Genomic DNA, 27,453 nt, shown 5'->3' with positions numbered 1-27,453 from the left:
TGTGAGGAACCATTGTTTCGGTGCTGTGTGTATTCACCATGGGTTAAGTCTCGCATTTCAACAGCGGAGATAATCCACAATGCAGCTCGATCGTTTAGCGTTGTCTAATAGTGTGAACTGGGGCCGGTTGCATAAACCTCTAAGACTAGTCTTACAACATCAATTTATTTTCTTTAAGACGGTTCATAGCTTTTTTAAATCAGTTACATAAAAACGTAGATAAGCCTACTTTGATACTGAAAACTAAGACTGACTGCCCCTGACTAACTGCTAGTTGGTCATACTAGAACTTAAGACACTGTCTTAACTTTATGGCTATGTTTATGCAACTGGCCGCTGATCTCACATGAGCTCACCTAACTGTTTGGGGAGTGACTACGGTAACGCTGCCACCACGCCAGTGTGAAGATAAGGTACAATGAGTCGCTGACACGAGAGACTAGTTTAGTCAAGCCTGTCATACAACAACAACAAGTAGCCCACGCGCATGTTCCACCCGGGTCTGCGCGTTAACGCTCAACGTCATACTCCACATACTGGCGCAACACTTTCTTTGTTCTATTTGCTGTCTTAAATTAAAAAAAAACTACAATACTGGTATTTTGTTTTTCAGTCTAATGGTAAAAGGTGCAAAGGAGGACCATAAAAAATTAGGCCTCTTAGGCCTACATTGCAATAGGACTACATTAAATGCAGACTGATTTCTAGAAAGTTGCTGCGATTCATTTTGCGTTGACAAGGATTTATGGTTTGTTCAAGAACAAATTGTTCAAAATGTGTTGTGTGTCATATAGCCTATGATAACTATTAAGGATCGAGTAAACTGAAAGTCAAAGTGAGTATGTGAAACCTAGACATGAAGAAACCTGAAGAAGCAGCCCCACGAAACCATGAAATGAAAGCAAAATACCACTGAAACTGTGCTCACCAGAATTCCCTCTGCAGAACACGAAATCCAGGGGGAGGAGTTGGATCCAGATCCAACTCCTCCCACCTTACATATACCTAAACCTACCCATCTCCACCCCCTGATCCCTAATCTCACCCCTAAACATACCCATCTCCACCCCCTGATCCCTAAACCCACCAATCTGCACCCCTTAGATCTGGATCCAACTCCGCCCCCTGGATCTCGTGTACTGCAGTGAGGTGCTACTGGTACATTGTGCAGTTTCAGATGAAAGGAAAGTGAAACTTTAAGCGTTTATATAACACGGTCAGCGCATCTCACATCACAGAGGCGCCGTTGGAGAACTGAGTGAGTACCTGCTTCCATCTCATATTCTATTCTATTCTCTCTCTATAGCCTAAGTCTTTCATTAAAAATGGAGAGAGGAAAAAAAACTCAATTTGTTACTCTGGAACGGAGTGGAGCGACTTTCTGCGCTCAAATCGTTATGTCAGTCCTTTAAATTGAATAATAATGATTATTCTGGTTGTAAGCAAACTTGACATGAACTGTAAACTTATCCTTCAAATATCTGATTGGTTGATTGTAATGTCGTGAGGGACTAACATACTGCGCTTATGGATTTCATTCAAAACGCTTTCCTCACTTTTAAATACACAACGTCCACAATGAATACGATTACGCTGATTTCACGCAGCCGTTATTTTGAAATCGAAAGCATGCTCATGCTCCGGTGGGAAGAAAACCGGAAGTGTCGCCTTTAAAGGGTTAGTTCACCCAAAAATGAAAATTCTGTCAGTAATTACTCACCCTCATGTTGTGCCAACCCCGTAAGACCTTCGTTCATCTTCGGAACACAAATTAAGATATTTTTGATTAAATCTGAGAGCTGGCTCACTGCTCCATAGGCTTCTAAGACACTATAACTTGCTGGCCCAGAAAATGTATTAAAGCTACACTGTGTAATTTTTTTAGTTGATTCTTAGCAAAATACACTTAGTTCTTTCAAAAATATATGTGCTCATTAATGTATATTTACTTCTTTCAAGTAATAAAGTATTCTCGTAAGTTTATAATCTGCCATTGAAAGTACATACGGGTGAGGGGTTCGAATGCCGGTCGCCATGTTGCCCCTCCATCTTGAAACTACATTAGCCAAAGAGGGACATACCTGTAAATTCAAGCTTCGCCTTTCGCGCTTTACACTCAGTGACACAGAGACGAATGCGAGGGGGAGATTACTCGCGACTGCCGGCAGATTCGGGGATTAAAACGGACGCCGAAGTTGCCTGCTTTCTTCTCGGCAGGTAATCCAGCCTATTTGTGTAAATTCGAAGTTTTATAGTTGCTTGTCTAACCATAGCATGGTTGTGCATAACGCCAGAACGACCTCTAGTATAACTTGCGTTACTTTTCCTCACGTCAATGGTGAAAAAGTATTGTTTACCTTGTAACATAAATCTGTGCTGCGACGGCTCACTGGTGATAGTTTTAAAGGCGCAATTGGACGAAGTCGAACTGGAAGCCATGTTAATCTTGGAATAATACGGCCACCGTAGGAGTTAAAACGCCCTCGAAATTGAAAGGAACAGAAACTAATATTCACTGGGTAGTCATATACAATTTCACCGCTAGATGGGGGAAAATATCACACAGTGTAGCTTTAAAGACATCGTTAATATAGTCCAAGTGACTCCAGTGGCTCAATCTTAAGTTTATAAAGCGACGAGAATACTTTTTGTGCTCAAAAACAAACAAAAATAACAGCTTTATTCCACTTTTCATTTCCTTCTCTCTGGGCCTCGAGTCTTTTCACGTAGTGTTTAAGCGTAGCGCGTCTGTGTTGCACGTCACCACGTTGGCTTACTATTGGGCGACGCTGGTCATGTATGTGATACGTGGTGACGTGCAACACAGACGCACTACGCTTAAACACTACGTGAAAAGACTCGAGGCTCGAAGAACTAACCCTTTAATCACAGGAGAGTCGTGAATGCGATGGCGTATTGTTGTGTATAAAATGAGTTATTCTAAAACTGTACATTTCTTTCATACTTTAGACTATATACAGTGAAATTCATTTGTAAATATATTTTTTAATATATATATATAATTCAGAAAGTAAAAAAAGAAGCAGGAATGAACTATATACATATCCTATATTGGATATTAACATCCAATAGTGTAAATCGCGGCAGCAGCTTCAGGTTGGTAGTCCAAGGCATTGTTGAAATCAGCGTATTACGTGATGAATTTACAATTTAAACTGCATATTTCAAAAAGGCTGCTGATATAGGCCTAGCTGAATTACAATTATGGATTTAACGATGCAGCATTTTGTAAAAAAAATCTAACCGGCTAGCTTTGGCTATTTAATGTTTCACAGAATAAATACGTTACTCCTCACCCTTCCATATCAAAGACTGTATGTTGAACTGTGAAACTAGCTTGCTGTTACCACAACTTTTTTTTAAATATAGGTAAACATTCATATTAACTTACCATAAAACACTGCCTGCTCCCGTGTTGCGTGCTCCTCGAGTCTGAAGTGAAGATCCAGAAAGTTCCGCAAAGAATAAACCTGTTGCTGGGTCAAAATAACCCAACCAGCTGTTTATTTGTGAATAACCCCCTTAAAACTCATTTGACCCAGCATGAGCAACCCAAAAATGTGTTTACAGTACCCCAAACAACCCAGCATTTTGACCCAGCACAATCAACCCAACAATTTGTTTACAGAAACAACCCAGCATTTTTTTTTTGTGTATATATCAACGTTAACATAAACATTTCATATACAATAATTGAACACGTTTGTAGGTCTATACTGTATAATTTATCATTGTAGCCTTAAGTTGATTTTCTGTATACTGTATATTTATTTTTGGACTGATATTGGTTAATAAAGTCAAACAATGGTATGCAAGAGAGTCAGTGGTAATATCATTGTGTTCCTGTCGGTCAGTGTTAAAGGTTGTATCAGTGATTTCAGGCCCCCCAAAAAAGATCACATTCATCTAATCTTTCCTAACGATCCGCTAGCTGCTCGCCCCATAAGCATGCCATCAAAAAACCGCGTCTCTGTAGGCAGCGTAGGCTCTGAGATCTGCACACAAAAACAATTGGTTTCACCAACCACTCAAAACCAAAACAAATAGTGTTCCAACCAATCACCGACAAGGGGAGGGTGTTGTGAGGTTTTGAGCCAGCTTCTTCTTCAGCTCCGACTTCGCGTGCAGCCGTACACGAGCACAAAACCTCACAACACCCACCCCCTGTCGGTGATTGGTTGGAACACTATTTGTTTTGGTTTTGAGTGGTTGGTGAAACCAATTGTTTTTGTGTGCAGATCTCAGAGCCTGCCTACAGAGACGCGTTTTTTTGACGGCATGCTTATGGGGTGGGCAACTAGTGGATCGTTAGGAAAGATTAGATTATTTTTTGGGGGGGGGCTGAAATCACTGATACAACCTTTAAAGGAACGGTGTAAAAACTCAGGCTTAGCCTGACAGTTAGCCTGCCCTGGACCAGGTTAGTTAGTATAAGTTGCCAGAGTAACTGAGTTTGAACTATTTTAAGTTTGCTTTATGAAACAGAATCCACCAACAATAAGTCTGACTAACTAAAATAAGCCTGGCTTATATTATAAACTTGTTTTATGGAACAGCCCTCTGAACTGTTACCTTGGTGTTTTCCTCTGTTGCTGGCACTGCCGTTTTAATAACACCGAAATACAAAGGCATTTAAAACACAATCTACGTCTCAGCACATTTCTCACTCAGTGAAGATCCTGATGAATCCTTTGCATTAACCTGTTTTTTAAACTTCTCTATAGACAGACATTTAAATGTCATCATGGTTTTAATAAGATGGTCAAGTTTTAATGAGGCTGTAACCTATCTTTATTTTTGTTGACTTTGTTGAACTTTCTTTCTTGAAAGTTCTAAAATTGATAGGTCATCATTGGTTGACAATTGGTCAATATCACTGATCTACAGAGAACTGTTTCTTTTTGTCATATTTTCCAGACAGAGTTCAGACATGTCTCCAAGCAGTTCTTCAAAGGGAAAGAGTAGTAGTCTGAGCCAGCACTATGAAGAGAAGGTCCGCCCATGCATTGACCTAGTGGACTCTCTCAGGTCATTAGGTGTTGAAGAGGACCTGAACCTGCCAGCTATTGCTGTCATAGGTGACCAGAGCTCAGGAAAGAGTTCTGTGTTGGAAGCCCTGTCTGGAGTGGCACTACCTAGGGGAACAGGTAATAGCACAATATGCATTACACAACAGACTGGAAATACCTGTTTGCTCTTTCCTTATTTATTAGTCTGAATAATGTGTTTGTTAAAGGTATAGGGCTGGCAATTTTTTTTATAAACACTTTTTCCTATATGTTAAATGTTCCCCCATATATACAATGTACATACCTGCCTGTCAACATATGTAATTCCCAACCCGATCTCACGGCAATTTGTACGAATTTTACGAGGTGGCTAATTGGTACGAATTCATAGGACCTCACTCGCACGAATTTGTAAGATTTTTGCTTAATCGTACATATTTTACGAGTTGCCCAATTCGTATGAATTCGTACGAATGACCTACCCCTGACCACGCCCCTAAACCAATCCATCACTGTGTTTAGACAAATCATACGAGTGAGGTCGTACGAATTGGCCACCTTTTACTCACTCGTACGAGTTGATCGTTAGATAGCGTTGCATTTCCATACCTCCGCGCACCCTGCTTGTGCAGACATCACACGTCATCAGCGCGTTCCGTATGGCAGAGTTGTGGACAGACAGTCACAGAGCGCCACAAACAAACAGCAGCCGCCTTTCACACTTCATCCTGAACAAAAACAACAAGCTTATGCTGCGTTCACACCATGTTATAACCGTAATTATGACGTGACGTACTACTCGCTGTTTACATCCTTAGACTCTGATTTATGCGATTCTATGTCAACACTATCAACACCGAAATGAACTGCAGCAGTCAGGTGGTACAAATAAGAGATCTGTAAGTTGTTTATGTTCATTGTTATTGTAATGTGCTTTGAGACATGACGTAGTTTAACGCCGTCTCGTGAAGCTTTGCAGACTCTGGCTGTACACGTTCATGTGTTTTGGAGGTGGTGTGGCTTTGGAGAGCACTCTGAAGGGAGCGTGGGATCTAATGCTTTCAAAGCTAGCTTGCTTTTGCTAGCCTCTCTGAAATTGCCTACTCTACCTTTAAGCTGAACATCTAGTATATTCAACACAGGTATTGTGACACGCTGTCCTCTGGTATTGAAACTGAAGAGAATTACAAAGGACAACAACTGGCATGGATTGCTGTCATATAATGGCCAAATAAAGCAACTGAAGAACCCAGCTGAAATAGAGAATGCCGTCTTAAATGGTTTGTATACTTACACATTTAAGTGTATACAGAGACAGTTTATTGAGAACTTTAATTCCCTGTAAGCCTTTAGAATAGTTGAATTAACTGTTTTGTCATCTGTGGGATGTTTGTGACATGGTTGTTTTTATTTTTAATGTTTTTTTTTTATAGCTCAGACAGTATTGGCTGGAGAGGGAGAAGGGATCAGTCATGAGATGATCACTCTGGAGATCCAGTCCAGTGATGTCCCTGATCTCACTCTCATTGATCTGCCAGGTATTGCTAGAATTGCCACTGGCAACCAGCCAAAAGACATCGAGAAACAAGTAAGACACTAATAGGCCTTTATCGCATCACAATAGAACGGCGGAAGTAGCCGTGAAAAATTGCTGAAGCAGTGTACTGCGTTCTGCGGTTATTGCGTTCACCATGGCTGCCTGTTAATTATCACTGGACTACTTCGCTCTCGCATCTCCCAAAAGTTTCTTTTTTTTTTCTTTTTTTTTTCTTGTTTCCATTTTAATGGTTTAATAAAATTGTTATAACCAATTATTTAAAATGTAATTATTTAAGCAAAACTTTATTCAAAGGTTAAACCAAACTTTTATTTTGACGGGTTTCCGCGTAGACCTCTCTCTGTGTTTTATAATATGATGATAGTTTTTCTCAAATTAAGCTAAAAAGCTGCTGAAGTGGCTCTCAGAGCGGCTGTGTTGATGAAGTGCATTAATGTCCTGATATATGCTGAAAACATCGCGAGCGTCATGCGTGCCTCTGTGTGTGTGTGGTAAATGAAACAGCACGTCTGTGCCATTCATTCACAGAGACACTCAGAACATGCATGATTCCTATTTAAATAGTCTTTATGCAGTTTAATATTGACAGACACTGGTCTATATCGCAATTTTATTTAAGTTTACTGACCTACTTTTCATCTGTAACTAAGTAACCACCGGAAGTGCGAGTACACTGCTTGGCGATTTCGAACGTTCCGAAACTAGGAAATAAGATAAAGGCCTAGGCTGCGTCCCAGTCCACTTTTAGACACACACTTGCGAACTTCCCTAAGCACTTCCCCTCGGGGGAATCCCTGCCGCCATTTTGAAGTGCGTTCCACTTCGTGAAGTGGACGAGGGAAGTTTATATGGACAGACCCTCGTTCCCTCGATTTTGACCGAGGGAAGTCTACTTCATATGTAGGCCTACACTTCAGGCACCTATATGTCCCACAATGCAGTACGATTGTGACGTCCCCACAGATCTCATCTAATCACCACCACAACAAACAACTCTATGATATATTAATTCTAATATATATATATATATTTAAAACAACCCAAACACACCTATAAACATTTGGATGCTGCATTAAACAAATTCTTAAAGGGAAAAATAAATAACTAAATAAATAACAACACCACAGCTGATTCCAAGTGATCAAGGGCTTAGGATGTTTCAATTCAGCCCATTGCAGTTTCCGCCAGTAGTGGGCACTCGTGCAACGTAAGCAATGACGTACATCCGAGTGAACAAGACGGAGGGAAGTCAGCGAGTGAAGGGCATGACTATTTTGGACTGGAACGCAGCACTATTGTAGGGGTATGCCTGAGGACTATGAAACATTGTTAAAAGAAAAGCCATCTTTATTTTTTGTAAGGACTACAATGCTGATGTTATTTTCATCCAAGAAACTGATGTGGTGATATGGTTATGGTTAACCAATTAGACAGGTGCCCACCAAAACTAACTCCAAATTCAAAAAAACAAATTGACTTCACAAAAAGGATGGATCTAATTGATATATGGAGAGAGAAAAATACAGCGTTGAAAACATACACTTCAATAGAAGCCACACACTACAGTCCAGGATAGATTTCTGGTTGATTTCGGCTGAAATTGGGTTGTAGCTCGTTGTCTAGGTTACTGTGATTGTAAATAGGTGTCGTTTGTGTTTTAACAAAGTTTAGCTCAAGAATAGGGAAGTTCGAATAGCCTATGAATTGCCAACTTCACTGAACTCCTTGAGTTAAAGGTGAACTAAGTAACTTTTTTTACCTTAACCGAACAGCTTCGGAGTCATTGGAATAGTTCTATGACTTTTTTCGGGTTGAATGGTGGTCGTCTCGCACCCCCCAAGCGCCTGTGAGCCGAAAAACCACCCTTGCAACTTTGAGCCGGCGGGCCGCCGGCCTCAGCGCCAGGAGGTATCGCGTGATATCAGGTCTCGCGATGTAACAAATTGCTTTACGGCAAAAAAATCTGCTAAAATTCTGTCATTATTGCGCTCCCTCACGCTGTTCGAACCCGAATGAAGAAGATGTTTTAAAGAATGTCCCATCTGCTTTGATGTCGTTGATCTACTAGCCTCTGGTATCTGAGAGTCGCCAACGAGTTTTTCGACAGTGTTGTCAAATATCTATTCCGAAGCTGTAGGGGGAGCTCTATAGAGAAACCTGTGAGCAAAAAGCGAGAATACAGCAAAGAAATTCCCGAAACTGCATAGCCCTGCTTTAAGCACTGACCGCATTTCTTTTTGAGTCATTCATAGGCTTTTTCTTGTTTCCATTTTAATGGTTTAATAAAATTGTTATAACCAATTATTTAAAATGTAATTATTTAAGCAAAACTTTATTCAAAGGTTAAACCAAACTTTTATTTTGACGGGTTTCCGCGTAGACCTCTCTCTGTGTTTTATAATATGATGATAGTTTTTCTCAAATTAAGCTAAAAAGCTGCTGAAGTGGCTCTCAGAGCGGCTGTGTTGATGAAGTGCATTAATGTCCTGATATATGCTGAAAACATCGCGAGCGTCATGCGTGCCTCTGTGTGTGTGTGGTAAATGAAACAGCACGTCTGTGCCATTCATTCACAGAGACACTCAGAACATGCATGATTCCTATTTAAATAGTCTTTATGCAGTTTAATATTGACAGACACTGGTCTATATCGCAATTTTATTTAAGTTTACTGACCTACTTTTCATCTGTAACTAAGTAACCACCGGAAGTGCGAGTACACTGCTTGGCGATTTCGAACGTTCCGAAACTAGGAAATAAGATAAAGGCCTAGGCTGCGTCCCAGTCCACTTTTAGACACACACTTGCGAACTTCCCTAAGCACTTCCCCTCGGGGGAATCCCTGCCGCCATTTTGAAGTGCGTTCCACTTCGTGAAGTGGACGAGGGAAGTTTATATGGACAGACCCTCGTTCCCTCGATTTTGACCGAGGGAAGTCTACTTCATATGTAGGCCTACACTTCAGGCACCTATATGTCCCACAATGCAGTACGATTGTGACGTCCCCACAGATCTCATCTAATCACCACCACAACAAACAACTCTATGATATATTAATTCTAATATATATATATATATTTAAAACAACCCAAACACACCTATAAACATTTGGATGCTGCATTAAACAAATTCTTAAAGGGAAAAATAAATAACTAAATAAATAACAACACCACAGCTGATTCCAAGTGATCAAGGGCTTAGGATGTTTCAATTCAGCCCATTGCAGTTTCCGCCAGTAGTGGGCACTCGTGCAACGTAAGCAATGACGTACATCCGAGTGAACAAGACGGAGGGAAGTCAGCGAGTGAAGGGCATGACTATTTTGGACTGGAACGCAGCACTATTGTAGGGGTATGCCTGAGGACTATGAAACATTGTTAAAAGAAAAGCCATCTTTATTTTTTGTAAGGACTACAATGCTGATGTTATTTTCATCCAAGAAACTGATGTGGTGATATGGTTATGGTTAACCAATTAGACAGGTGCCCACCAAAACTAACTCCAAATTCAAAAAAACAAATTGACTTCACAAAAAGGATGGATCTAATTGATATATGGAGAGAGAAAAATACAGCGTTGAAAACATACACTTCAATAGAAGCCACACACTACAGTCCAGGATAGATTTCTGGTTGATTTCGGCTGAAATTGGGTTGTAGCTCGTTGTCTAGGTTACTGTGATTGTAAATAGGTGTCGTTTGTGTTTTAACAAAGTTTAGCTCAAGAATAGGGAAGTTCGAATAGCCTATGAATTGCCAACTTCACTGAACTCCTTGAGTTAAAGGTGAACTAAGTAACTTTTTTTACCTTAACCGAACAGCTTCGGAGTCATTGGAATAGTTCTATGACTTTTTTCGGGTTGAATGGTGGTCGTCTCGCACCCCCCAAGCGCCTGTGAGCCGAAAAACCACCCTTGCAACTTTGAGCCGGCGGGCCGCCGGCCTCAGCGCCAGGAGGTATCGCGTGATATCAGGTCTCGCGATGTAACAAATTGCTTTACGGCAAAAAAATCTGCTAAAATTCTGTCATTATTGCGCTCCCTCACGCTGTTCGAACCCGAATGAAGAAGATGTTTTAAAGAATGTCCCATCTGCTTTGATGTCGTTGATCTACTAGCCTCTGGTATCTGAGAGTCGCCAACGAGTTTTTCGACAGTGTTGTCAAATATCTATTCCGAAGCTGTAGGGGGAGCTCTATAGAGAAACCTGTGAGCAAAAAGCGAGAATACAGCAAAGAAATTCCCGAAACTGCATAGCCCTGCTTTAAGCACTGACCGCATTTCTTTTTGAGTCCAAGTTCAAACACTATGAAACGCTCCATTAACGTACGGAGCTCTGAAACACTGCCAGCGGGACATTAAACAGGAAGTGTCTGTCCGAGCTCAAAACAGGTTTTGCGTGGGAACGCAAAGTTTCTCGGGGGAAAGTTGCCCGCCACTCGCTCCTTATAGGCCTACACAGAGTACGCGCGATCGCCATCGAGTGCACTTCGAATATTGAGAGAGTACTGTAACGTCTTAAGGACAACAGACAAGGGAGCCTCCATTCCGCATTAATTAACCCTATAACTGCCAGTGCAAAATAAAACAGCAATTTCACAACAATGATAAAGACGCTACAGTAGGCTACTTTGATTATGGTTGCACTCGCACTTATTGTTTGCACTTAATAAGACTAAGAGAAAACTTATTTATTTTTGTTATTTATACTGTAGGGGCAGATACAAGCTCACACATCACTGATCTACTGACATAATTCACACATCACCGACAAGCATGCATATTGGACATGTCCCATTTAAGAAGGCGTTCATGAGAGTTTGGGGGTTGGGGTTAATGCGCGTCTTTCTCACGCGTTAGTTCAAGAAAAAAACACAACTGTTGTTGTTCTGTCACTGCAATCCTGCCTCTGTGTATTTTTGATAGCACAAAAACTACAATACTGTTTTTATTTCTGTTCAATTTGTAGAAAGGAGTTCAGTTAGGAGGTCACACACAGCCTCAATCAGAAGTTCTGAAAGCTCATAAATGTACAGTAAGGTCTGAGGGGACAGTCAGTAAAAACCTTTTACAGTGCTTGTATATTGTTTTCTTTCAATGCATTTGATAATTCATACTCATAAGTAGACCTGAAATGACATGCATAAGAAGATTATTATACCCTAACAAACTCTACCCCTAATTTCATTATTCATTATTATTTTTCCAGTCATGAATTTTGTCATTGAGGATTTCTGAAAAATTGTGCAAAAATCTTGTCTTGTTTCGTTCTTGTGAACCCAGTGTCGTGTCTCGTCTCGTCACACCCCTAACTATTTGTATATGGAAATGTTTAGAAATGTTTACAGCATTCCAATATGTTGGATAACAGCTCCTTTAAACACAGTTCCTCAGATAAATATACCATACTATAAATATGGTTCCTCAGAAAAAATATAAATGCTTATGTACATAATATATGCTAACAAACAGGAAACATGGTGCAGGTTATTATAATAGGAATAGAACTAAGTTAAGTTACAGTAATAGGGATTTAAAATAATAGTACAATTTGGACTGTGCCATTTATAATGAATGTGTGTGACAATTTAAAAAAAATTTGTGATCATAGTTTTTATTTGATATAATTCTGATTAAAAGACCTAGAGCAACAGTAAAGATACAACACAAAAAGGAAGAACAAATACAGTATATACATAAATACACACACATACGCACATATACATACAAGCACACATATTAAATACATAGTGAGTGAGTGTGTGTGCACACATACATGCATTTACCTACACATATACATACGCATATAAAATGAAGAGAACAGCAAATAATACTACAGGGAATATTAAAAGGAACAAACAGATAAACTGTGGCAGCAAATTATCATATAAATTAACCCTCATACATTATTTTAGTATACTATACTATATTCAACCCTCATTTATATATATATATATTTTTTTTTATACAATGACAAACATACATACAAATAATATATAATTGTTTTTATTTATTTCTCAACTATAGGTTTATGCTGTGTTTTGGGTGATATGTGGTACTTTTTTTTTTTAAACATATTTTGTGTAAAATTACTGTACTACACTATTACCTTGCATATTACAAATTAAAATTAAATATTTTTTTCTGGAAAAATTACTTTAATGATGAATTAAATTAAATATGAGTTTCTGGATATTGATCTAGGTCTTAGAGGCAGAATTCTGCCATCTGCTGGTTAAAAAAACCCTGTAGGAGTTAGTTTTAGAAAAAAAGTATTTTGACAGAGATAGCCAGCAGAGGGCCACAGAGATCCATTACATTTTCTGGATTTGGCCAACTGCTCCTATCACAACTTTTTAGGGCCCGAGCACCGATGGTGAGAGGACCCTACTGGAATTGCTCTGTTTACTAGTATTCTTCTTCTCCAAAGCGCATTTTTGAGGGCCTAAACATGCTCGAAAGCTCATGAAACTTTGCACACGCGTCAGAATTGCGATATGGCAGATGTCCGATCTGCCTCAAACTTGACATGTTTGATAAGAGTCCTGCCCTGAAGACATCTGCATGCCCATATTCAGTTATAGTAATAGCGCCACCTCCTGGCAACAGGAAGTGACATGCTTTACACTGTAATTTACTCCAAGAAACATATTCAAATATGCCATGAAGTACCAAACATGATGGAAACATGTTAAATCATGCAACACTTGGCTAAGTGCTAATGTATGCGATTAACGCCACGAAAGATGAAGTTGTGGTAACTCAGGCATACGATGTCTGATCTGCCCCAAACTTCACATGTTTGTTTGACAATAATAATAATAATAATAATTCATTACATTTATATAGCGCTTTTCTCGGCACTCAAAGCGCTTTACATAGAAGGGGTGAATCTCCTCAACCACCACCAATGTGCAGCATCTACTTGGATGATGCGACGGCAGCCATATTGCGCCAGAATGCCCACCACACACCAGCTTACTGGTGGAGAGGAGACAGTGATGAAGCCAATCAGTATATGAGGATGATTAGGAGGCCATGATGGACAGAGGCCACTGGGCAAATTTGGCCAGGATGCCGGGGTTACACCCCTACTCTTTCGAAAGACATCCTGGGATTTTTAATGACCACAGATACCCCTTTTCCACCAACAAGAACCGGGTGCTGGTTCAGAGCTAGAGCTATTGCCAGTTCGGAGTTGGTTCGACTGACGAGCTTACTAAGAACCGGTTTGCGCTTCCACCGGCCAGAGAGCCACAACAGCGCTATATATTACGTCACTGCATTGGTATCATGTTGCCCAGCAACGCTAGTCCGGCAGCGCCAAACACAAACACACCAGACTTGTTCGAGATGCATCGGCTTCTCGCAGAACGATCAGCACATGAAATCAAAGCACTGCGAAAGCGATCAAAAAGCACAAGGAGTCGTATGATCTCCAAACACTCCCGCAGCTCTGATCGGTCCACGCTGCTCCGATGCATCTCGAACAAGGCATCAACAATAATAGACGTTGCGTTACTATGGATGCTCATGGGTTTGCGAAAATAAATCGGCATCCAAACACGGCGAATCCAACGCGTTCGTGCAGCTCGCCGTAACTTACATAGACGGATATTATAATCGAGCTGCTATTTAAAAATGGCGGTCACAAGTTTCTCTTCAGTCTTGTTGGCCACGGTAACCCCGCCCCCAGCCTCTGACGCAAGCGTTTCTTTCTTGGCTCCGTTCTAGACCCTGCAATGATTTGGTGCTACTTAAGAACCAGTTTTTCTGGTTCGGAGCTGGTGCTTTGGCGGTGGAAAAACAAAGAACCGATTTGAAACTAGGCTCTGGCTCCGAACCAGCACCAGCTCTGCCTTGGTGGAAAAGGGGTAAGAGAGTCAGGACCTCGGTTTTACGTCTCATCCGAAGGACGGTGCTCTTTGACAGTATAGTGTCCCCATCACTATACTGGGGTGTTAGGACCCACACAGACCACAGGGTGAGCACCCCCTGCTGGCCTCACTGACACCTCTTCCAGCAGCAACCTGGTTTTCTCAGGAGGTCTCCCATCCAGGTACTAACCAGGCTCAGCCCTGCTTAGCTTCAGTGGGCAACCGGTCTTGGGCTACAGGGTGACATGGCTACTATAAATATTCAGTTATAGTATTAGCGCCAGCTGCTGGTAGCAGGAAGTGTGACAAATACAAATGACTTGACATAGTCCTCCTATATTTACATACTGCCCACCGTGCTCTGTTTTCCTAAAGCCGCCAGGTGGCGGTGGCACAGGTGTGAGGGCCCTTTCATCGCTGCTTGCAGCTTTAATTTATGTATATTTTTGTGAAAGTTTAGAATTTGTTGTTGAGGTTTAAGGTGTTTTGAAGTGTCTGTTTTTGTAATAATGCCACATAAATTTTATACAAATATACAGTAGCTAAAATTCCACAAAAAAATGAAGTCAGATTGTATTGACTATTTATTTCAATAAACCAAATGTAAAAAATAATTAACTTTAGAATAAGATTATATAAAAACATATGTAAAATATAGCTGCAAGCACAGCAGCAATTACCATACGGAGACAAATGCAAATAATCCAATAAGACATGCCAACATGGCTGGGAGCATCAGACCAACTGCAACAACGAGAAATTAAAGACATTTTTAAATGATTTCAGGTTTTTTCAGATCGCTGTAAAATGATATATACAGTCACTAGTAATTTGATTTAATGGTTCATCACTTTTGACCAATAGGTGGCGCTGTGTCCAATTTGATGTGGTGTGGTCAAAGTTTGGTGTCAATATGCCAAAGCATTGCAGAGATACAGCCTTAGAGTCATTTTGTCATCATGCCTAAATTTTGTTAATGCGGTAAACAAAAATGGTTTTGTCTATTGACACGAAATCCATAACTTTTTAATAGCATGGTCTGGAATCAATATTATGTATGGCAGATGGTGAAAGACCTAAATTCTTTGCAATCTTGCATTGAGGAATGTGATTTTTTGTAGTTGTTGACAATTATCTCTTGCAGGAATGAACAAATCACAGATTCTTGATTTTATTGCATTTTTCAAAATGTCCCAACTTTTCTTGATTTGGGGTTAGTCAAAAAGTCTCATACCACTGAGATGAAGGGAACAATGAAACATCAAAAGGGTCTGAACGGACCCCAAACACCATATAAGTGTCAACAAATCTTCAGTTTAAAAAAAATCTGTCAAAGCTTGAGTATCAGATAACAGTATGTATTCTAGATGCATTGATTCTTGCTGCACTGCATTCCCTAATTTTGGTTTTCTATAACAGATAAAAGATCTAATTGAAAAGTTCATTAAAAGACAAGAAACCATCAGCTTGGTTGTGGTGCCTGCAAACATTGACATCGCCACCACTGAGGCACTGCAGATGGCATCCAAAGTAGATTCAACCGGACAAAGGACCCTGGGTACAAATAAGCTACTCACTGAATATGTGAAGTATTGTCTGTATAGTTTATCTTGTTTTGTGAAATAATAAAAATAATAAAAATCTTTCTCTTTGCATTTTCAGGTATTCTGACTAAACCGGACTTAGTGGACAAAGGCATGGAGGAGACGGTGGTCAGAACAGTCAATAATCAAGTGATACCACTGAAGAAGGGCTACATGATCGTAAAGTGCCGAGGCCAGCAAGACATCAATGAGAAGCTTGGTCTGGTCAAAGCGCTGGAAAAAGAAAGACGTTTTTTTTATGAACATGCTCATTTCAGGCAAGAAAAGAATATCTAACACAAACCATATATGTAAGAAAAACTGTTGAGTGAAAAAAATAAAGCCAAGAAGTTTGTGAGAGATATATGAGCAATATTACACGAGTAGCAGTGCGATATGGCTGTGTGAACAACGGAGTGTCTTTAAAAACCCTCTTTTGTGCAGAAATACTTCCTTCCGCCTTGGATTCTCATTCAAGCATACGTTTCGGTGTCTCACTATGGGACATCCTAACTCCCGTATTGCCAGATAGCCTGTCTCGAAGTCTCCTGCCAACCACAAGTACCGCCTCCAGGGCTGGACGAGTCATGAGTCATGACTCAAACTCCTACGCTCATTACTGCATGTGCTAAAGTTTGAGCTGTAACATCCAGTTTATAAAACCTTGCAAATGTATGCAGCGAGGACCAACTCGCTGCTTTGCAAATATCCGTATTGTGACTCCTTTAAAGAGAGCCCACGAAGTTGACATTCCCCTTGTTGAGTGTGCACGTAAACCAGCTGGGGGCACATGACCCTTACTGGAAAATGGCAACAAAATTGCCTCCACTATCCAGTGCGACAAACGCTGCTTAGTAATCGGCTTCCCCGTACGTGGTTTCACCCAAGATACGAACAGCTTATCACTCTCCCTGAACCCTCTGGTTCTTTCCGTGTAAATGCATAAAGCACGCACTGGGCACAACGCATTTAACTTTTGCTGTTCTGATGAAGCAAAAGGTGGTGGATAGAAAGCTCTTAGCTCAAAAGGAGTGATATAATTAACTATTTTTCGGGCATTAATGCAGGATTAGGCTTCAGAACTACCCCTGCATCCCCGGGCAAGAACTGTGTACATGCTGGATGCACCGAAAGTGCATGAATCTCACTTACGCGCTTCGCCGAGGTCAAGGCTAACAGCGCCGTCTTAAGCGACAATATTTTGAAATCAATCTTGTCCAGTGGCTCAAATGGGGACATTGAGAGAGCATCAAGTTCAAGTTCTAAATCCCATGAAGGGGAAAGCGGTTTTGAAATTGGCAATTCCCTTCATGAACCTGCATATTAAAGGATGCTCAAAACCTATGTGACAAGTAGATATAGCAGCCAAATACATGCACTTTTACGGTTGAAAACGCTTTCCCTTGGTCTATCAAATCCTGTAGAAATGATAGAACTACTGCCACTGAACACTGAAAGGGAATCTCATGCTTAGCCGTGCACCAGCGCTCAAACACGCTCCATTTGCATTCATAAAGAGACCTCGTCGACAAAGCTCTAGCATTCTGTATGGTTCTGATAACGCTGTCAGACAAACCGGTTGTATTCAAATTGAACCACTCACTGGCCAGGCCCATAGTGCCAAGTGTTCTGGTTGAAGATGAAAGATCTCCCCCCCCCCCTGCCTATGACAGTAGATCTCTGCATAACAGGAGAGACCACGGGTCACGGGTCGTTAGAGCCCTGCACGGGCCAAAAAATCCGGTCCTAACCCGGCCCCAGCCCGACAACGTCTGCAATTTTTCAGCCCGAACCCAACCTGACCCGAGACCAACATCAATATCACTTTAAGCTCTCTCTGACGCGCACTCTCTGATGTGCGCTGTCTATGCTACACGCGCACACACACACACACACGCTACTAAGAGGTAAACTTTTATCATAGGCCTCAAACATAACTACCACCACCGGAATACGCGGAAGGGGTGGATCCCATAGTGAGACACCGAAACATATGCTTGAAAGAGAAAAACGTCCTTGTTCTGACTCACTCAGACAGTTTTTGCCACCATCTAAAGGCGTAATAATTTAAGTTTCACTCAAGTCCATATCAGGATCCTTTCTCAATACCAAATACGGCATACTTATATAAAATATTATTTAATGAACAACAGTATTTAAATTAACAACAATAGCCATTATAAAAGACAATAGGGAATAAACAAGCAATCAATTAATTCAAACGTACAAGCAGGACTGTAGTACAGGATTTAAATGAAATAACCTATGAAACTTAATTTTCCCCTTAACCAAAATCGATTTGCTCTGGAACAAGTAATAGATTAATAAGACCAAGGATTGCCCGTTTGATATAACCCAAATTAATTATATATCATGTTTAACCACTATCTACATAAGAACCAGCGGGATTTTCCCGAAGTAACCTGGCCGATATGACGCTGTGCAATGAGCACATGAGTGCTGAACGGCCGGCCCACTGAAACACCCTTGTTGAGGTGCATCCTCAGAGTTGGACTTTTGTTTTGCAGTTTACAGTGTTTAGGGCACTTGACAGACTGCACTGAAATGTGTGTCAGGTATCAGGGACATTTGTGTGGCATTTTAAAAATGGCCTTTTTTGTTAATATTTACAATATTTACACATAAATTATGCAAAATTCTCCAGTTGTCTTCAAATTCTTTGTTACTATTGAAATGATTGTTTCCCTTCAGGTCTGTTCTTGAGGAAGGAAAAGCTACAGTACCCCTTCTTGCAGAAAGACTTACAAAAGAATTGGTTGAACACATTTATGTGCGTAAGCAAAGTTACATGACATACCTAGTTTATTAGAGTTTGCCTTAAAGAAACAAAAGATTGAAGTAAATTAAAATCCGAATAGGGTCAGATTTTTTTTGCATTCTAATGTCTCCATTTCCATCTTATTTCTTCACTTTTAGAAAACGCTGCCACAGTTGCAGAAACAACTTGAGAGGAAATTAGAGAAGACGAATGAGGATCTTAGAGCACTGGGAGATGGAGTTCCAACTGATGAACACGAGAAGAGCAATTTTCTGATTACGGTAAAAAAAAAAAAAAAAAAAAAACACTACTGGACATATCTGGTGGTGAATGCCACAGAACGTCCTCAACTTTATTATTTCCCGTTAATGTACACTCACCGGCACCATCCAGCTAGACTTCTGAGTTTTCTATGAAGTTTCATTATATTTGTCCTAAATTATTGTTAATTACCTAACCCTAAGCTGGAAGTATTAATTGTATATGTTCCACCCCAGCAATGTTTTTACTTGGATTTAATTTTTAAACATTTTATTTTATTTTTGTGCTCTTCAGAAAATTCGCCAGTTCAATGATGCCCTTGAAGGAGTAAAGAGGGCAGAAGAAGATCTAAAAAACTCAGACTCAGACATTAGGGTCTTCACCAAAATCAGGGAGGAATTTGGAAAATGGAAAGTCGTCCTGAATGCCAAATCCATTAAGAGTGAGTTTATAATAGAATTGTTGCATTAGCGTTATAGCATTACCCTGATTAAAATGATCCTGCATCCAGTGATGGACTGCTCTCTTGTGGGATGCAACCACAAGTAGTGACATTTTTATGCAAACTTTTGTTTCTGGGATGAAGTTGTATTACTGATGGTTGCTTTGTGCAATTCAGCCTGTTCTATGATTATTTTGTCAGATTTTTTTTAACATAAATCAAAACTCCAATGAACTATACAAACAGATGCTATGAGAACTGATTACATTGAAATACATGTAATGGTAAGTCAAAATAAGCATGCTTATCTAACAACATTTCAGCGATTTTTGCCCAACTCTGAATAGTCTTGTCCTTTGCACTTTTAAAAGTAATGTGTTACAATATTACATTATTCCCTAAAAAGTAACTAATTGCACCACTTGGTTCCCTTTCAGTCGGTCACGTTCGACGCCACTCTCGCTAGAGAGGCCAATCTACTTTGAGTGTAACTAAACAAGTCAATGCTCATTGGTATGCGTTGTTTGCATCAGCTGCTCCGCCTCGCAACGCGGGTATATAATGAATAGCAGGTGCATCGCATTTTTAGCTTTTCGCTTCAGAGCTGAGTGGTTCATGTCTTCTGCTCTCTAGAAAGCGTGTGTTTCTACAAACAAGTCAGCTCTTCTGGAAGAAGTTCTTCGCTTCATTGGTGTTACGGCATTGCAGCAGGGTCAAGTTCTCTCATGGTTTGCATGATTTACGTCTGAGAAAAAAAAAAAAGGCTGTTCTCACAGCTGGAAAACGGTGCACTGGTTGAGACAGATGTCCGTTACCTCCTTCATGGAACGAGGGTTATGTAACCGAGACGTTATTTTTTATGGAAAGTAATGTTACATTATTCTTTCTAACCTGGATTTGGTTTACTTGTACTATTTTTGGAAAATGTAAAGGCCTTTTCACACCTAAACTGAAATGAATAAGCAATGAATGAAATTCACACCAGCACAGTAGAGGGCACTGCTCAAAGAAACCTTTCAGCTGTGCTGAAACAACGCCTCTGCACTTACTCCCGATTTCTCTCAACATGGGAACAGGAGAGGTGTCAGTCAATAAATGGGAAAAGTAACTTGCGTTACTTATTTGAAAAAGTTACTCAGATATTTTGTTGTAAATTTAAAAGTAATGTTTTAGTGCTGTAAATGTAGGTAGGGTAGATTCTGCGTCTTAGCGCTAGTTTATGAAAAACATTTTGTAAGCTTTCTATCCTAATCGCTGAACACATCAGACACACTTTTAGCAGAATTGTAATGTCCTTGCGTTATTCAGCCTGAAGGTGGCACTCTAATGATGATTGACGTACTTGTTACAGGCGAGAGCAGGGGTGCCGTATAAAAACTCCATCAAACATTTGGTTATGTCCGTGCTGTCAACGTTAATGCATGCGAATAATGTTTTTCAGTTTAATGCCTTGAAAATATTTAACGCAATTAACCCAGCATCCATTTTTTTCTGTCATCCTTTGGCTAGCGTTACATTATATAATCACGTTCTTCTTCATGCAAATGCTTTTAAACCATTCAAGCGCTAAAAGACAAAAGAGACTGCCTGTGAACGCGCTGCGTAATAACACACAATTATACCAAAATGTCCGTTTTGTTGAGTGTCCTCATAAGAGCAGTCTTAAATGAGTTAAATAAAGTCTTAAATGAACTTAAAGAGTTGTGAGAAAATGGGACGAGATCTGGGTCATGTGCAGCAGTGTATATGGAAAGCCATGTGCGCCAAAAACACGTGAATTTGAATATGTCAACGCGTATTTAACGCGTTGTTTACGCGTGAAATACGCTTTAAACACGTGTTGTTTGCACGTGACAAATCAAGTATATTTGTATAGCGCTTTTCACAATACAGATTGTATCAAAGATCAGCGCGTTAAATACGCATATTCAATGCATATTTAAGACGTGAAATACACATTAAATCCACACTAAAATACGCTTGAAATAAACGTTAAAAATCAGTTTGAACGGGTCAGTGTCATTGGCTGCTGAAGACTTGGGTCTAACCATTTCTGTGAGCTTAGGGGGGTGTACCGTATAGGCTACCACCATTTAACATGCTATTGATCAGCTTATTCAGCCTATTTATTTTGTCTTTTTTTGTATAATCTATAGAAATAATATATTTAAATAGAAGTTTTATGAAAATTTTGATACAAATAAAATTGCCTTATTTTTCTCCACTCATGCCTTTTTGTTGATAAACACATTAGTGGACATTCTAGCTTTAACATCAAAGCATTTACATTTGTGTGGGAAATCAGTTACAGTGGAGGTAAGCAATCAATGCAGGTTTAAGATACAGACCATTGTAATCAATATCTGTCTTTGGAAAACAACGTGAGCTTTTTTTGTGCTTACACTTACAGCTAGGTGGCGCTTATTGAACCCTTTTTGTTCAGAGATTGGGCAATCATCAGACAAACAGTAATTAGGTACACATGTGATATTATCAATTTAAATGAATTTAAAGACTTAAAGTATTTAAATGTGGTATTTAAGACTTTAAATATAAGTATTTAAGACTTTCAGGATTAGAATGAGAGGTTGTGCTCAGGTCAGGACAGGTATAAGAACTTAGCTTACTTACTTATAAGAAGTATTCTACTGTACTAAAGTCCTAGGCCACCCTGATAATTGGTATTAAAGCAATTTATCTGTAAAAATTATGAGGCAATTTGTTAAAGCACTTAACAACATTTAAGTAAACATATAAACATAAAAATACCAAGTAGCTAATTATGTTTGTTGTTTTTTTTGAACCACACACAAAAAAATTAACACGTTTGAGAAATTGGATGAGTAAAATTCACGTTTTTTTATTGCCGGAGTATCCGAATCTCGTGTAAAGCAGAAACTGACCCACCAGCAATAATATCTGGCCCACGCCTGCAACCAGATTATTTTGATAGTGGCTGGTTCTAAAATAGATCTGTCACTCATGACAGCAACAGTTACTCACAACCACTTCGTCTTTAGTGATTTTGCCTTAAAAATAAAAGTACGAGAATGTTTTTGCGAAATTTGATAGTGCCATTTTTCTCTCACCAGCTATCTTAAATGTTAACATCACTCTGCACATGACATAATAGCGTACCTCCAGCACGCAATTCAAAAAATTCAGTTTAGTACGTGAGGATGCCAAGGAATAATTCTGTTCATCAATTAATTTCTTAAAGGGTTAGTTCACCCAAAAATTAAAATTCTGTCAGTAATTACTCACCCTCATGTTGTTCCAACCCCGTAAGACTTTCGTTCATCTTCGGAACACAAATTAAGATATTTTTGATGAAATCTGAGTGCTGGATCACTCCTCCACAGGCTTATGGACACTATAACTTGCTGGCCAAGAAAATGTATTAAAGACATTGTTAAAGGTATAGCGGAGGATCTTTCCAAATTTTAGATAAGACCCGCCCTCTCCACTTTTTGAAAAGTTTGATTGATTCACCAGAATGATTGACAATTAGGAGGACCAATAGGATAGGTTACCCTCCAGGAAGTAAAACATCCTCCGCTATACCTTTAATATAGTCCAAGTGACTCCAGTGGCTCAATCTTAAGTTTATAAAGCGACAAGAATACTTTTTGTGCGCAAAAACAAACAAAAATAACGACTTTATTCCACTTTTCATTTCCTTCTCTCTGGGCCTCGAGTCTTTTCACGTAGTGTAATAGCGTAGCGCATCTGTGTTGCACGTCACCACGTAGGCTCACTATTGGGCGATGCTAGTCATGTGTGTGATACGTGGTGACGTGCAACACAGACGCGCTACACTATTACACTACGTGAAAAGACTCGAGGCCCAGAGAGAAGGAAATGAAAAGTGGAATAAAGTCTTTTTGCGCACAAAAAGTATTCTCGTCGCTTTATAAACTTAAGATTGAGCCACTGGAGTCACTTGGACTATTTTAACAATGTCTTTAATACATTTTCTTGGCCAGCAAGTTATAGTGTCCATAAGCCTGTGGAGGAGTGATCCAGCACTCAGATTTCATCAAAAATATCTTCATTTGTGTTCCAAAGATGAACGAAAGTCTTACGGGGTTGGAACAACATGAGGGTGAGTAATTACTGACAGAATTTTCATTTTTGGGTGAACTAACTCTTTAAATTATACTTTGACTATGTTCTGGCCCGCCAACTAGTGGCAAATATTTTTTTTTTGGGGGCCCGATGCCAAACTTACAGGTGGGGAGCAGCAGTTCATTTGCATTTAAAGACGTACACACACGTACGTGACACCTCACACCCAAAAAGGGGCAATTTTGACAAGCTATAATAAATTATCTGGGGGGTATTTTGAGCTGAAATTTCACAGACACATTCTGGGGACATCTTGTGAAACCGGGGCATAATATAAAATAGAAGTAGATAGAGTAGATAAAATAAAAAGGGAGTTCATATTGACTGCTTGTATGCATTGACGAAAATTTAGGCATATGCAGTAATATTGAAAAGTGAGGATGCAACACTTCGTGATATCGTATCGAATCGTTGACATGATATTCGTAATCGAATTGAATCGTGAGATCAGTGACGATTCACACCCCTAACAAATATGTAAACCGCTTAACTATGGGGATCAAGGAAGGTAAGCTGTTTGATTCCTATCTAGCTGCATCATCAAGGGGCATTAATGCTGATGGATTCCAATAAATTTTTGTTACCGAAAAGTGTACCAAATATGAGATTTAAACATTCAGGAATGGAAACTGAAATATTTGAAACCGAGCAAAATATCATCATAATAAAGAGATTTTATGTGAGGTATTTACACAGATGTATAGCTGATGACTGACGTACTGCTTGTTGTAACTGCTTACTTATGCAAGCATACTAGCATGATTTAACTAATGTTGTAAGTTGCAAGTTCAAAACGCCAATGGTTGTATTCCAAACTAATTTTTCTGTCTTTTCTCTCTAGTGGAGGAAACCGTCAGAGATGAGGTAGAAGAGTATATTAGGACTTGCAGAGGAAAGGAGCTTCCTGGATTTTTGAACTACAGAACTTTTGAGAACATTGTCAAGAAACACATTGAGGAGCTGGAGGAACCTGCTTTAAAGCTGCTCAAAGATGTCGCAGGTAAGTAGCACCATAATGTTTGATGGTTTACTGTGCTAAATTTGATGTGATTTGTTACTACTGTAGAAACAACGTTCTTTCAAAAAAGATTGAGAGAATCATACAAATTCATCAAATCAGTGGCAATTTTGCCTACATGATCTTACCTCTGATAAACTCCTCTGCTTTCTCATCTCTTTTATTTACAGACATTGTTCACTCCTGTGTGGACCATATTGTTAACTCTCATTTCAACGCCTTCTCTCACCTGTTGAGGGCTGCTAAAGATCCAATTGAAGATTTTTTCGATGAGCAGTTTCAGAAAGCTGTGGAGAAAATACATTATCAATTTAAGATTGAGAAGATTGTCTACTGCCAAGACAGTCTCTACAGTGACCAGCTAAGCATTGTAAAACAAAAACCCATAAATAGTTATTGGCTGCGCAGTGCAGATTTACGCGAGATGGGATACCATCTCAGCTCCTATTTCAAGGTTTGTATACCTAATAAGTAAATAATCTTTGTTCTTTAAAAGGGTGAAGTGTGTAGTCTGTGTACCACAAAAGGCATCTAAACTGCAAAATATAACGATTGTTTCTAAATTCTAAATACTCCAACCACTCATTCCTCTACAAACTAGTCAATTTCCTTCTAAACAGCTACCACAGCTTGAACTGTTTACATTTAACTGATCCTGTACATTAAACGTGGGATAGAAGAAAAAAATAACAGAAAAAACCTTTTACATAATCAATGGCATTATGAGAGGGCAAAGTCTTGTGACACATATTGATTTGTGCTAGTTATATTTTGTGTTTACTTTTAATTTGAACTTTGTTTGTATTTGTAGATTACTTCTGAACGTCTGGCCAATCAAGTTCCACTCATAGTCCAGTATCACATTCTGGACCAGTACATCTCTCAGCTTCAGAATGCAATGCTTGCCATAATTGGACGGAACAATCCAGGAATGCTGATCCAAGAAGATTCTGCTATTGCGCGTAAAAGGAAACATCTGAAAGACCGACTGGAGCGCCTCAAGAGTGCAGGCAAAATCCTGTCGAAGTTTGTGCATTCTACATAATTATGGGTAGCACTGTCACCTCACAGCTAAAAGCTTCTTGGTTGAAATCCTGGCTGAACCAGGAGGCTTTTCTGTGTGGAGTTTGCACATTCTCCCCGTGTTGGTGCATTTTTTTTTTCCGGATGCTCTGGTTTCCCCTAAAATCTAAAGCCATGCAGGTCAGGCCAAATGGAAACAGTATATTGCCCTATTGCCGTATATTGTGTGTGTGTGTGTGTGTGTGTGTGTGTGTGTGTGTGTGTGTGTGTGTGTGTGTGTGTGTGTGTGTGTGTGTGTGTGTGTGTGTGTGTGTGTGTGTGTGTGTGTGTGTGTGTGTGTGTGTGTGTGCTCTGTGTCTGTAATGGACTGGCCATCTTGATCTGCTGTTTCCCTACCTTCGGCCTTAGGACAAGTGATTTGGAAAATGGATAGATGCAAATTAAAATGTTGGTGGAAAACTTGTTCCTATAACGTTTCCTGACTGTTCCTTTATTTTAAAGTTGGCATGAATTAATTGAAAGAATTTTCGTAATACTTTTCTTATTGTATGTTTCTGGTCTTATTTTGAATGATTAATACTGTTTGTGAATTTTTTTTTTTTTTTTTTTTTGCAAATTTTTGACCTTGTAATTTTTAATTAAAATATCAGAATTTTCACATGAATATTTGTGTTTATTAATAACGTGAATAATTTGTCATAATTTACTGCACTCATGATGCTGTTCTATGATGACTGGAAATTAAAGACATCTCTGTCCCTACAGAAAAGATCAAATTTGTTTAATTTAGATTGAAATTTCCTTTGATAATTGTGGTGTGTTTTCATGTGAGACATTTATATCTGAGAGCACCGGTCCAAAACGCTGGAATAGGTCCCAGCATCCCCATGATGACCCAAAAGAGGACAATCATTTGGACAATGGATGTTCTTTTTACTGTCTTGAACGGTTCCTTAAAATATTAATAATAAACTAAATAAAATAAACATTTCTCAGTCTAATAATCTTTCCATTTCAACATAGAAATGATGCAAAGATATATTTTTGACATTTGACATGATTTTATGGTTTACATGGACTTTTTTTTCTCTCTAGTATAGCCTACCTATAGTTGGTGTGCCTAATGTTGCCCCAATAAGCAGAAATAGAAGGGGGGAAAAAACACTTTTGTTGCCCTATTTTATATTTTGTCCTATGATAATTACAGGAAAAGCCCTGCCTGAAAAGCATAGGGCAATATTTTGCTACCTAAAAGTTAAAGATTTTTTGTGTCCCGTAACGCATGTGTAGCCTATAGGCTATTACCCATTAAATATAAAACGCATACTGATATTTTTCAATATGTATTAAATGCATTTTCTGAGAATTTATATTTCAAGTTTTTACTGCAAATGTCCCGTTTATAACGATGGAATTGCCCAATATTAAATAATTTGTGGTGTAGGTCTACATATTGTATAATGTTAACTTCAAAAAAGGGGTGTGTCGCGATTCTGCCGTCTCACACCGCGACACAGGTTCGTAGATCTAAGTGTAGCGATTTCGGATTCATATTGCATATTGTTACAGCCCTAATTATTAGAATATAGACATTAAGAGAATAAATTGTTATGCAAGTACTTTTACTTTTACTTTTAATACTTAAAGTACATTTAAAATCGGGTACTTTTTACTTAAGTAGGGTTTTCATTGTGGTAGCCTACTTCTACTTTTTCTAAAGTAAATATGTCTCTGGTTATTTGTACTTTTACTTAAG

The 27,453-nt window shown here is 39.3% G+C and overlaps 1 protein-coding gene and 1 long non-coding RNA gene across 5 annotated transcripts; both read left to right on the top strand.

Annotated features, from left to right (window-relative positions):
* Positions 1-1,109: 1,109 nt before the first annotated feature.
* LOC309502788 (interferon-induced GTP-binding protein Mx-like) lies at positions 1,110-26,473 on the top strand. Of its 4 annotated transcripts, none has more exons than XM_082175319.1 (12): positions 1,110-1,258; positions 4,943-5,168; positions 6,173-6,310; positions 6,464-6,618; positions 15,883-16,021; positions 16,126-16,324; positions 18,759-18,837; positions 18,984-19,106; positions 19,381-19,528; positions 24,498-24,656; positions 24,845-25,128; positions 25,486-26,473. In XM_082175319.1, the coding sequence occupies exons 2-12, from the start codon at positions 4,952-4,954 to the stop codon at positions 25,717-25,719; spliced, it is 1,875 nt and encodes a 624-aa protein (XP_082031445.1). In that variant the 5' UTR covers positions 1,110-1,258; positions 4,943-4,951; the 3' UTR covers positions 25,720-26,473. The 4 variants fall into 4 exon arrangements, with proteins under 4 accessions (XP_082031445.1, XP_082031444.1, XP_082031443.1 ...); XM_082175318.1 differs by having other exon boundaries at positions 4,939-5,168; XM_082175317.1 differs by lacking the exon at positions 1,110-1,258 and adding an exon at positions 1,267-1,399 and having other exon boundaries at positions 4,939-5,168.
* LOC309502790 lies at positions 19,535-23,815 on the top strand. Its single transcript, XR_014207404.1, has 2 exons — positions 19,535-21,390; positions 21,439-23,815. It is a non-coding gene; the product is annotated as an uncharacterized lncRNA (long non-coding RNA).
* Positions 26,474-27,453: the final 980 nt, after the last annotated feature.

This window comes from Leuciscus leuciscus (assembly GCF_965113295.1).
Source record: "Leuciscus leuciscus genome assembly, chromosome: 7".
NCBI lineage: Eukaryota > Metazoa > Chordata > Actinopteri > Cypriniformes > Leuciscidae > Leuciscus > Leuciscus leuciscus.
This window is presented reverse-complemented; position numbering and strand designations above follow the sequence as displayed.